Here is a 12086-nt window from a genome sequence, read left to right on the forward strand (position 1 = left end):
CATCTCCCCTCTACCTCAGACATAGTGAGAATGAAATGGAACAACCCAGATTTGGGGATGTCAGCTGAAAAATCCCAAAGAAACGGGGCTGTTCTCACTCCTAGGAAGTGTTTCCAATCTCCATAACGGGTTCCAGCAGTGGCTGAGGGGTTTTTACAATCCTCAGACCATAAAATGAGCAATTCCATAATCTCCAAACTCTTTTAACTGCTGCTTTATGGGAAATTAAAAGAGCCCTAAAAATTTATATTTCAGATTACATTAAACACCCTATTTTTAGTCAGGCCCTCTCCTGGGGATCAGCCAGGCACACACCCAGATGTCTCTGCTGGAGTGAGGAATTCTCCATCCCAACAGATTGTCCCAAAATATGCCCACATGGATCCTGGCACAGCCCTTCCCCACCTCCTCCTTGGCTGCCTTATCTGGCTAGTGGGAATATCTCATGTGGAAATCCTGGGATTTGGGGGAGCTGCCAGGGTTTGACCATGATGCTGGAGTCATCCTCTCCCTCGGCGTGATCCCAAGGACTCCCAGGTGTTCTTCCAACCTGTGATCTGTCAGGGATTGGAGTTTGTGGTGCTGGAGTTAAACGGATGTCCCTGACTGGTGTCTGTCTGCGGCAGTGCACCAGGAAAAACCGGGATTTGGGGGAAAAAATGGGAATGTTGCACTGGAGAGATGGGAAGGTTTAAGCAGAACAGATCAGGAGAGAAATGTCCACCCCTCAGGTCCTGGGGTCAGATTTGGGCACCTCCCAACAAGAGAGACCCTGAAGGACTGGAGAGTGTCCAGGGAAGGGAACGGAGCTGGGAAAGGTCTGGAGAATCACTGAGGAGCTGGGAAGGGGCTGGAGAATCCCTGAGGGAGCTGGGAAGTTGCTGGAGAACCTGTGGAGTTCCCTGACCCAACTCTTAAGTCAGAATCCTATGGATTCTGTTCCAAATTTCTTGTCACGCATGTCCAACATCCTTCTAAAGAGTTTCCTTCTCTTCAGCTTGGAAAACATCTCGTGGTCAGCCCCAAGGGAGTCCCCCCCTGGGGCTGTGGGTGCTCCTCAGCCCTGCCAGTGTCCCATGACGGGGACCACTCCTTCCTCTGCAGTGACAGCACCCCAGGCCCATCTTTGTTCCATCAGAGGAACGTTTGATGGCGAGGGAGAGAAGTTTCTCTTTAATCTGACCCAGTTCAGAGTGTTTTGGGTGACTCCTCCCTCTTCCCACAGCTCTCTGAAATTACCCAGATGGGAACGAGCTCTGAGAGCTCGGGCTGTAATGGGGAACAGCTTCAGAGCGGGGTTGTGTGGGAATGCTGTGGGAGAAGGAGAAGCTCAGTGTGGAAATTGGGTGAAGAAGAAGCTCAGGGTGGGAACTGGGTTCTTCTCTCTGTTCCTCTTGCCTCCGTTCCTCCCCGGCATTTCTCACTTTTTCCCACCTGTGAGCTTCTCCAGAATCCATGGATTTGTTCTTCAGCCTCAGTGTCCTCAAGGTGTCACTTTGTTCCTGGGGATACGGAACAGGAGGTCCCATCACTTGGCTTTTTTAGGATGGCCTTCCAAGGGTTTATCCAAGGAGGTCCCATCACTTGGCTTTCCTAGGATGGCCTTCCAAGGCTTTATCCAAAGAGGTCCCATCACTTGGCTTTTCCAGGATGGCCTTCCAAGGCTTTATCCAAAGAGGTCCCATCACTTGGCTTTTCCAGGATGGCCTTCCAGGGCTTTATCCAGGGAGGTCCCATCACTTGACCTTTCTAGGTTGGCTTTCAAGGTTTTATCCAAATAGGTCTCATCACTTGGCTTTTCCAGAACAACCTTCCATGGCTTTATCTAAGGAGATCCCATTGCTTGGCCTTTCCAGGATGGCCTTCCAAGGCTTTATCCAAGGAGATCCTATTGCTTGGCTTTTCCAGGACAGCCTATCCAAGGGGTTCCCATCGCCTGGCCTTTCCAGGATGGCTTTCCAAGGCTTTATCCAAGGAGATCCCATTACTTGGCTTTTCTAGGACAGCCTTCCAAGGCTTTATCCAAGGAAGATGACTTCAAGATCTCCATTCTTCCTTGAGGAATCCTGATTCCTCAATGGTCAATTGCCCAGATGTTATCCGTGGCCACGAGCAGATTGGTTCCCTTCCCTGGGAGCCGCTTCAGCCTCCATCCCGGAGGTGCTGTCACAAATCCCATGTAATTCTGAGGAGATCTTGCCCTCAGTTGATATTTTTGAGGGATGAAGTCATGTCTGGGTCCATTTTTACCTCTCAATCCATGCAAGGCCCCGTCCCCGCGTGCGCAGCCGCACCAGGGGCACAGGGAGATCCCCCCGTTTGCTGTAATTAATTAATTTACAGTGGATGTCTCTTTTCTGCCGTGCCTTTGAACTCTTTATTCTTTGTCCATTGTAAAGGGCTTAACGGTTCCTGTTCCTTGATTCTTTCATCAGTGAAATGTTTTGGAAGAGAGGTTGGAGTCCCCCTGTGACCTGCCCTGGGTGGCCCAGGCCTGTAGACCTTGCAAAGACATTACTTTTTTGGCCTGAACACAAACCCCTCAAACCTTTAGCCTGGCTAAATGCTTTGTACAAACAGCCGCATACTGATCTGCTCTATTCTCCGGTGATTTTCTGCTCAAGGGGCTGCTCTGTAGGTTGCTTGCTATGTTTGCCACTTGCCTTGGTCGTGAAGACAGAACAATGAACGAATCCGACAGTACTGAGGCCAACACTGCGCTCGGTTGTTCCAAGGAAATTATCCTGAAATCTGCTTGAGGAGATTAAACCCAAGAAGAACTGGCTGTGTCTGTCCTCTAAAGCCCCGCTCTCCTCTTTGTTTGCCCTTTTTTGCTCCGAGACTTTGTTCATTCCTCCTTCAGAATGGGTTGGTGGCATTGGTATGTAAAGTGTGACCTGCGATTACAGGAGGTGCAGCTCCTTCTCCAGCAGCCCAGGGGAAACATTGCATTCATTCCTCGGCAGCTTTTCTGAGTGTCTGGGCCGGATTCCTCTCTCCTTTCTTCTGGGATATGAAAAATATCAGCTCCTATATCATTTCTTCTTTGACACAGAGAATATCAGCTTTTACATAATTTCTCCTTGGACACAAAGATTATCAGCTCCTACGTTATTTCTCCTTGGACACAAAGATTATCAGCTCCTACATAATTTCTTCTGGGACACAGGGAATATCAGCTTGGATGTCATTTCACCTCTCAAATGTCAATCACAGAATGCCAGAATTGTAGAATTTGAGTTGGAAAGGATCTTAAAGACCATCTCATTCAGCCATGGGCAGGGACACCTCTTCCTAGAACGTTCCAGAGCTTTGTTAAATCAGTGTTGATGAATCTTTTGATGAGAATTGCTGTAAATTGTGTTGGCTCAGTGTGTCACCATCCTAAGTTTTCCACTGTCACTCCATAACTCTCCTGGCTTCATCCAGTAGCTCCCTTAGGAATTTCTTAGATTTGCTTGGGATGGAAGGGACCTTCAAGACCATCTCATTCCATCCATGGGCAGGGCCACCTTTCTCTAGAAGGTTCCAGAGCATTATTAATTCAGTATTTTGGTGAAAATTGCAGCAGAAATCAGTGTGGGCTCAATGTGTGACCTTCCTAAGTTTTGAAGGGAAGCATCACTTCATAACTATCCCAGCCTTCCTCCAGTCGGTTCCTTAGGAATCACTGACTGGTTTGGGATGGAAAAGACCTTAAAAGCCATCCAGTTCCAACCTGTCCACAGGCAGGGAACCATGGGAAGGGACAATGGGCAGACAGCTAAAGGTGAGCTGCTAATGAGCAGCCGTGTCCTGGGATGAAATCTCTCTTGGGATGAAATGTGTCTTGGGATAAAATCTGCCTTGGGATGAAATCTGTTTTGGGATGAAATCTGCCTTGGGATGAAATCTGGCTTGGAGTGGAATCTGCCTTGGGTTTCTCACAAGCAGCCGACAGCGGTGATAAATTCACCAGCCTTGTGAGAACATTCACAATCACAGGCATTTTCTCATGAGGATTTGAAGTTCATGCTTTGGGGAAGATCTTAAATTTCCCAACTCCGTGTGTGCTCCTAAATAGATGCTGAACAGCTGTGAGGCCCTTGATCCAAAATAGAAACTCGTTTTCCTCGCAGTCCTTCCAGGGTTTCTTTTCCAGGATTTCTCCAAATGTAATCAGGAACATGAGGTGACCCCATCCTTGGAGGGCAGGACATCATGGTTGGGTTCCTCAGCCCAGGGCCATCTCTGACCCCGAGTCACCCAGAGGAGTTTCACCTCTTGAGAAGGTGCTCAAGCACCATTTCTCACTTATAAACATTTTCAGTTTCTCAGGTATTGTGCTTTTCCAAAGTGTTTTAGGATTGATGTGGCTTTCGGGATAATTGTTCCAGATGGGACAGTGGGGTGTAGAGGGAATGTGTAAAGATGATTTATCCCTTGCAGATCAGAGTCAGAGGGTTTGGTTGATCCTCCCTCCCTGCTGGCTCGGGCAGGCTGCAGTCAAATTTTACAGCAAACTACATTAAAATGCCTTTGCAGTTAGGATTAATTAAAACAGTTTTTGAGGGACACATGTGAAGTCACTTTGGGCTCATTGCACCAGGAGTATTGCGGGATTGGTCAGTGGAATTGGCTGGAGCTGAGTAGCTCTGATCTCAGGGAATCATGGAATGGTTTGGGATGGAGGGACCTTCAAGATCATCCAATCCCATGTTCTGCCATGGGCAGGGACACCTTCCACTGTCCCAGGGTGCTCCAAGTCCCCAGGTCCAACCTAGCCTGGACTCTTCCAGGGATCCAGGGGCAGCCACAGCTGCTCTGGGCACCCTGTGCCAGGGCCTCACACCCTCCCTGGGAAAGAGAAGAACTTCATGTTCATCCCACTCCCATCCTGTGCAAAACTCCAAAGGCACAACCATGGATTGTTCCCGCTGACTTTGGTTTGTGCCTTTTCTATCCAAAACCCAAACATGAACAGTCAAGTCCATAATTTCTGTTTTTATTTGTTTATCACTCCCTTTGAGTCATAACTTCAGACAAAAGCAATGATTTCCCAGCTGTGTTCGCTCCTGTCCTGCAGCGGTTGTCACTTGAGTGATCACTGCAAAGATGAGCGATGGTTTCAATCTCAAAGCTCTTCTGGCATCTGAGACTATTAAAAAGCAGAATCTGAGAAGGGTCCCCTGTGCCCCTGGAGGTGCCTGTGTCTGGCTTGAAGGATGTTCTCCATCCCAAGGTTTTAATGGAAGGTGGAGCAAGGGAGCTGATTAATAACCCTGCTTTGCTTCCCGAAATGAGGCGGTTGAGGGACAGGACTGAGTCCTGGTGTTTCACTCATTAATCTCTTCTTGTTAGAGCCAAGGGGCTGCTCCGTGATTGGGCTGCTCTAGGAAAGCTTTGGAAATGGGAGCGTGATGATTTATGTTCCTGATTTTGTGGCCCTGGCTTGGAAATGGGAAAACTTTTAGGAGGATGAGTGTTCAAGGCGAAGACCACCTGACATGAAATCGCTTTGTCCATTGGTGCCTCTGGTGCATGGAGACAAAAGGCAAAATCCTTCTTCCATATTGCCCAGCCATCCCTAATCCTCATCTCTGTGGAGCTTTAGGAGCTGTTGGAGGGACCCTGCAGGGTGAAAACTGGGATAGATGGGCGATAATGGACCATGCAACTGAAAAATCTGTATTTGGTGAATATTTTCCCTAATTTCTCCCTTTTTGCCATCACACCTGGCTTCATCCCAAGAAAACATTTCATTCTTCCAGCACCTCCAGTGCCTGCAGGAGCCACACAACTCAACCCCAGGCAGATGCTGCCCCTCGAGCCTTTGAGTTGTGGCCTCACAGCCCAGGTCTGCTCAGCGCCGAGAGGTTGTGAGGAGGGAGGAGATGAAGCTGTAACTGCAGAGGGTGAAAATGAAGTGAAGTTGGGCAGAACCAACCTCAAAAGACACCCTGGGATGCGTGCAGGCGTCGACTTCACGAGCATTCCCAAGGAAAAGCTGCTAAATGCCACGGAAGAGCCAAGGTCCTCTAAGATGGATCAATTCAAGCCCCTTCAGCGGTTTTAGGTTCGGCTTAAAGAATGGATTAGGAGAAAAATGAACAACCAAAGTATGAAATTTTGGCCAGATTAGGCTGGAAGGAGATAAATGTGGCCTTGGAAATATTCTCTTCGCTTTAGAAGCCAACGTTATTCAGTTGTCAGATGTCTTCATCCACCAGAAATAAAAATGCCACCCAACGGCCGCGGGTCTCCGTGTTTGGGCTGACCAAGAGGCGCCATCACCAGATCATGCAAATAATCTGCTGCCTGATAATTAATGACGCGGCCGGGCATATTTTTTTGATGAATGCTCATGGAGCCTGGTGACAGGCGTGAAATTAGAAAATTCCTTCAGCGCCCTAAAATATAAATAGCTTTCGGAACTGAAAAGAGTTTCACAGCTGAAGATTTTATTGTGTTGAGAGGAAAAACTTTTCCACCCCCATCCCCCCCTTTCTTCTGGGCGAGTTGTTTGTCCGTTCACAAAACAAATACTCTGAAGCCCAGTGCGGCTCATGGGAATAAATTTCAGGTCGAATTAGTACAGTTTCCTTGCTGTCAGGACGGTGGAATTAATGGTGTTTTGATGACACGAATTTTGAAGGGCGAACAAAGACGCTGAAGGGAGGGAGACATGACTCCTTAGAAGCGCGGTCCTCCTCTCCCCCAGCCTCTCTTGTCTTCCCTGTCATCCGTCTGCCAATCTCCCTGTCCATGGTTAGTTAAAGGCGCTTTTTATCCTCTTTTCTTTCCCACAGAGTTTGCCAGATCCGGCCCAGTGCCTGGGTTCCAAGGGGACACGCTGCAGTTGGCCTTCATCGACTTGAGACAAGTAAGTCTTTGTGTTTTTGTTTTTTGTTTTGCTTTTAAGATGTGTGACTGAAGACCATCAGGTCTTAAGGGAAGGGAGAGGAGGGGAAACGGCGTCAGTGATTTACGCCAGAGACCTATATTTCCCCCCTCCTCCTCTCGAAGCCACCTCCTCGCCGAGCGCTCCTGGAGATGGTGGAGGTGAAAAGGGCTGGTGGAAGGGGGCGAGGAAGAAAGCCAGGCCTGACCCTGGCCAACGGGGCCATTGTGCTGCCCTTGGCTCCTTGGCGGAGGGACCGTGGCCGGTGCCGAGCAGGTGCTGGGAACAGAGAGAGCAGTGATGCAGAGCCCGCCCGCCTCAGGGACCTTTGTTCCCAGAGAATGCCCACGGAGGCGTTTGCGAGGGCGGAGGAATTTGCATTCCCCTGTGTCCGTGCCCGTCTGTGTCCCCTCTCTGTGTCCCCTCTCTGTGTCCTGCTCTGTGTCCCTTGGCCACCCCCCCGTCTGGCCAGCAATGACAAAAGTGGCTCTTGGGGAAGATGGTTGGGGAAGGCTCCACCCATTGATGGCCACCTCTGGAGGGGGCCTCGTTGGAGCCAAGTTGACCATAGCAGGTACTGAGGCCTTTGTGGGGCTTGGCAGCCAATTTTGGGAAAAGGGCCATTCTGGGGAGTCATTTGTTTGGGGAGAAATGGGCATTATTGATACACTAGGCCGGGGGGAAAAGTGAGGTGGTCCTGTCATCTCTTGGCACTGAAGATGGATGGGTTGGAGGGAAAGTCTGAATGAAGTAAGACTCAATGACTGATGCTTCTCTCCTATTAAAACAATCTTTTTTTGTCTGTTAAACCCCCCTGGCTTTGTCCCTGCTGCCATCATGATGCAGTGCCTCTTGTTCGCGGGGTTGACGTAGTTTGCATTCTGAAAACTTTCGGGTGCCGAGGGTATTTCTTAAATCTGCATAATCCCTTGTATCGATGATCTTGCCCCTGCCTCTGATTCGTGCTGGAGCTGCTTTCAACCCGCCAGGGTTTGAGAACTCCTCAGAATCCAATTGATGTGCGGGGAGCCATCTGTCATCCCACGACACTTGTGTTAACTTTAATAACATCAAGACGCCACTTTCTGGGCCTGGGCCCGCCAGGAACTGCCAAATTTGTTTGCAAGAATGGTCCCAGCAGCTCCATGGGAGAGGTGTGCGTTATCACCAGGCTGTGTTGACACTTTTATCTTCATTAGCTCCTTGGCGCTTTATGGACTGCGGCGCTCAGTGCGGCCGCGGCCTCCTGGGTGTGAGGGAATGTGGAGGCCCTGGGCCTTTTCCAAGCTCCAGGCTTGGAAATGAATGTGGGGATTTTGGAGAGGGAACCTGAAGCTCTTGGAAGAGTGAAAAGCCTGGAAATGTCTCAGTGAGGTCAAGCCAGTGAAATGTTCATGTGGTTCATGAGTACAAAATGCAGCCAAAGGGACCCAGCTCGGGTGAGGAGGAGGAGAAGGAGCAGGAGCCTCCTTGGTCCTTCCTCCTCTGTCCAATGGGTGTCCTTGGACACGGAGGTTTTGTCATTGTTCCAGGAGTTTTGTTCTTGCATTTAAGAACATCGTTCTTGCTCCCAAGTTTTGTTCTTGCATTTAAAAGCAGCAGCACCTCCGAATCTCAAGGCCAGGTTGGACAAGGAGCAGATTGAAGGATCCTGGGACAATGGGACGGTGGCACATGGAAGGGATGGCACTGGGTGGGCTTTGAGGTCCCTTCCCACCCAAACTGTTCCAGGATTCTGTGATTATACAAGGAGAAAGGGGGGATACAGGATGGGAAGTCCTGGATCTCCTGGGTAACGGATGATGATTGATGAGGGGAAAATCAAGTTGTTGTCCAGATAATGGAGAAGAGCTGACCCATCCCTGACTTATCCAGTGGCATGGGAAGATGAGGCAGTTCCCCCTCCCTGCTCCTGTCCATGACCTGACCTGGTGGCACGTTGGAATGTGTCACCAGACCCCATCCAAACAAGGCTCTCTGTGGCCACCAGACCTCCTTTGAATGCTCCCAGCACTTCTTGTTGGACTGCAGCTCCAGCCGGGAACAGAGAGAGGTGGGAAGGTCATGGATGAAGCTCTTTCATTGTTCTTTGACTTGTCTTGACATTTCTCTTGTTGGACTTGGCATTCTTTCTCTTTTAAGCCATGAAATTAAACTGAGGCAAGGTAGATTAAGTGGGATATTGGGAAGGAATTGCTCCCTGTGAGGGTGGGGAGGAACTGGGATGGAGCCCAAGGCCTCCCAGAGCAGCTGTGGCTGTCCCTGATCCCTGGAAGTGTCCAAAGCCAGGTTGGACATTGAGGCTGGGATAGTGGAAGGTGTCCCTGTCCATGGCAGGGGATGGAGTGGGATGAGATTTAAGGTCCCTTCCAACTCAAACCATTCCATGATTCTGTGAAATGTCACCGCAATGTTGGTTTAAATGGAATGACCGAGCTGGGGGAAGGAGGGAGGAGAAATGACTGGGCAAAAATTCACCAAAGTAGGGAAATTAAAGAGATTTCCCTTCCCAACATGTTTCAGTAGGAGCTGTTGCAGAACATTTGTAAATCCGAGAAAATTTTTACTGTAATGGGAGATGATTATGGGAGTGACCAAAAGTAATAAAAATATTAAGTGATAGGAAAATGTGGTGACTTGGTTTGTGCCTTGGTGCAGATCCCGGTAGTGGGAAATCCTACAAAATCCCAAAAAGATGTCACTGTTTAAAGGCATCAGAGTTTGTCCTTGTTCAGAGCAGCAGACTCAAGTTTTGTACATCAAAATCCTGGTTTTCCCCTCGTGCCCAATGAAATCAGGAGCAATTCCATCCTTGTCTGGAAAAGAGGAAGAGTTGAGCCCAGACAATCAAAATCACTATTTTGAGCAGTCAGAAATGTAAAATGGGGCTTGATTTCCTATTCTGGGACAATTCTAAATCCATGGATACCCTTAATGAAGTCATAAAGGAAACCAGCTCCCATCTCAAGTCCTCCTGCAAGAGTGAGACTCAAATATTTCAGGTTTTACAAGGAGGGAATATTTGCTTTTCCCCTTCCAGTTTAAACGTTGCTCTTGCACACTCAGTGCTGTATTTTAGAAATCTGAAATAAATTTAATCCCATTTAATCCCTTGCTGAAATTTGAAATAATGAACTCCTCTGGATCTTCACCAAGCACCCCTGAATGTCCAAACACCACTGGAGATCTCCAGGTGCTCTCAGGTCATTCCCAATCCCGCACGTGGAATCATTCCCTGTTCTCCCCACAGCTGGAAGTGTTTCAATTTTTGGTTTTCACAGGTTTGTTGTGGGGTCGTTGGTGCAAGGGGAGGGTTTTGTGCTGGTCCCTGAGGTGCCTGCAGTCCCTGGCCACGCTGATCTCTCCTAGAAGCCAGATCAGCACTCGTGGCCGCCTTCCAAGGAAAATCTGCATCCAGCACTTGAGGAATTTCACTCTGGGCTCTAGGGAGGGAACGTGCTCAGTGATGAGAGCTCCCTCCTCCCAGCCTCTCCTTCTGTCCTGTGAGTTACAAATCCTGGGGGCTGGGTTTCCTCTGCAAGTGCCAGCCTGAGCTCTGAGGGATGTTTGGACCGAGGCAGGTGGGAACCCACCTGGGCTGAGGCACCTGGGTGTCCAAGGCATGGGGACAGGGGGGTTCCACTCTTGTCCCCCCAAAATTTTCTGCTTTGCTTTGTGCAGACTTGGTGGGTTTGAATTTCACCATCAGCTCCTCGAACCCCATCAGTGAGGTTAAGACAGGCAAGGTCAGGCTTAGGTGGGATCTTGGGAAGGAATTGTTGGCTGGGAGGGTGGGCAAGGGTTGGGCTGGAATTCCCAGATTTGCTGTGGCTGCCCCTGGATCCCTGGTAGTGTCCCAGGCCAGGTTGGATCCATCTGGGACAGTGGGAGGTGTCCCTGCCCATGGATGGGGTGGAATGGAATGGGCTTTAAGATCCAACCCAAACGATTCCATGGTTCAGCTGGGAGTGGGAGCCTCCCAAGGAATGGGATGAATTTAAGGTCCCATCCAACACAACGTATTCCATGACTCTGCCACTGCTTGTCCCATGGGAAGTGATTTGTTTGTGTGTTTTCCCTGTGTTGGGATCCAGCTGTGGTTATTGTGGGATCCTGCTGGACCCCAGCCAGCTGGGAATGGGAAGTCTCCCTCCAATGTGTTCATTTTTCTCTTATTATCCCTGCTAGAGACATTAATAATGGAATGATCCCCTCAGGAACACAGTTCCCTTCCATTCCTGCTCCGTGATGGAACCATGGAATGGTTTGGGTGGGAAGAACCTTAAATCCCATCCCATTCCACCCTGCCATGGGCAGGGACACCTCCCACTGTCCTAGGGTGCTCCAAGCCCCAGTGTCCAACCTGGCCTGGGACACTTCCAGGGATCCAGGGGCACCCCTAACCTCTCCCAGGTTTCCTCTCTCTCCTGCCCTGTGTGCAGTCCCCAGATGTTCCCGTTTTCTCCAGCCTTTCACCTTTTTACCTAAAAATGAGAACCAAACAGAGGAGCAAAGCTGCAGCGTGAGCTCATCCCTGAGCCTGACATTCCAGCAGCCTGGATTCCTGGGCTCCGTGCCTGGATTTGAGGAACCACCTGCTCTCTTGGAGGGAGCAGCCAGTGTGAGGTCGCTCCGGGAGCTCCAGTGGTGCTGGAATGGTGGACATCCAGCCTGGCTTCTTATCAAACACCAGCTGATAGATCAGGTGGTGGGAATCCTCTGGCTGGGTGTCTGGCTGCTCTAGGGGCACTGGGAGGCCTGGAATTGTGTCCTTGTGTCAGGCACTGGAACAGCTCCCCAGGGAATGGGCACATTCCTGAGGCTGATGGAGCAACGCTCCCAGGGGTGCCCAGGGTGGGATTTTGGGGTGTCCCAGGAAAGGGAAGGACTTGGACTCAATTTTGCGGGATCTCTTTCCACTCAGCACCTCCCATGAGATGTATCCCTGTCTCCTACTGCTTCCATCCCCAGGTGGTGGCTGAGGGAAAGCCCTTGGGATTTGGGCTGAAGATCCCCTTGGTGTGACACTGGTGGCTGTGGCCACCTCTCAGCTCTGTCATTTGTCATGTTGCTGGTGGGCAGGTGGAGCCAGTCCCTCCAATCCCTCCATGGCAGCATCCAGGATTCCCTGAAGGTTCATTCCCACCAAGCAGGGAGCTCTGGGTTGTTTTTTTAACTTGTTTTTGCATTTTACAGCTAAATGTGT

At 49.9% G+C, this 12086-nt stretch overlaps 1 protein-coding gene across 4 annotated transcripts in view; it reads left to right on the forward strand.

Annotated features, from left to right (window-relative positions):
• Positions 1–12086, forward strand: part of EXOC6B (exocyst complex component 6B) — a 299395-nt gene that overhangs the window by 222404 nt on the left and 64905 nt on the right. For all 4 annotated transcript variants that reach the window (XM_064712101.1, XM_064712102.1, XM_064712103.1 and 1 more), the window contains one exon: positions 6789–6862. In XM_064712101.1, the coding sequence (XP_064568171.1) occupies positions 6789–6862 (74 nt within the window). The remainder of the gene's footprint in view (positions 1–6788; positions 6863–12086) is intronic.

Source organism: Zonotrichia leucophrys, chromosome 4 (assembly GCF_028769735.1).
Source record: "Zonotrichia leucophrys gambelii isolate GWCS_2022_RI chromosome 4, RI_Zleu_2.0, whole genome shotgun sequence".
In the NCBI taxonomy this organism is placed as follows: Eukaryota; Metazoa; Chordata; class Aves; order Passeriformes; family Passerellidae; genus Zonotrichia; species Zonotrichia leucophrys.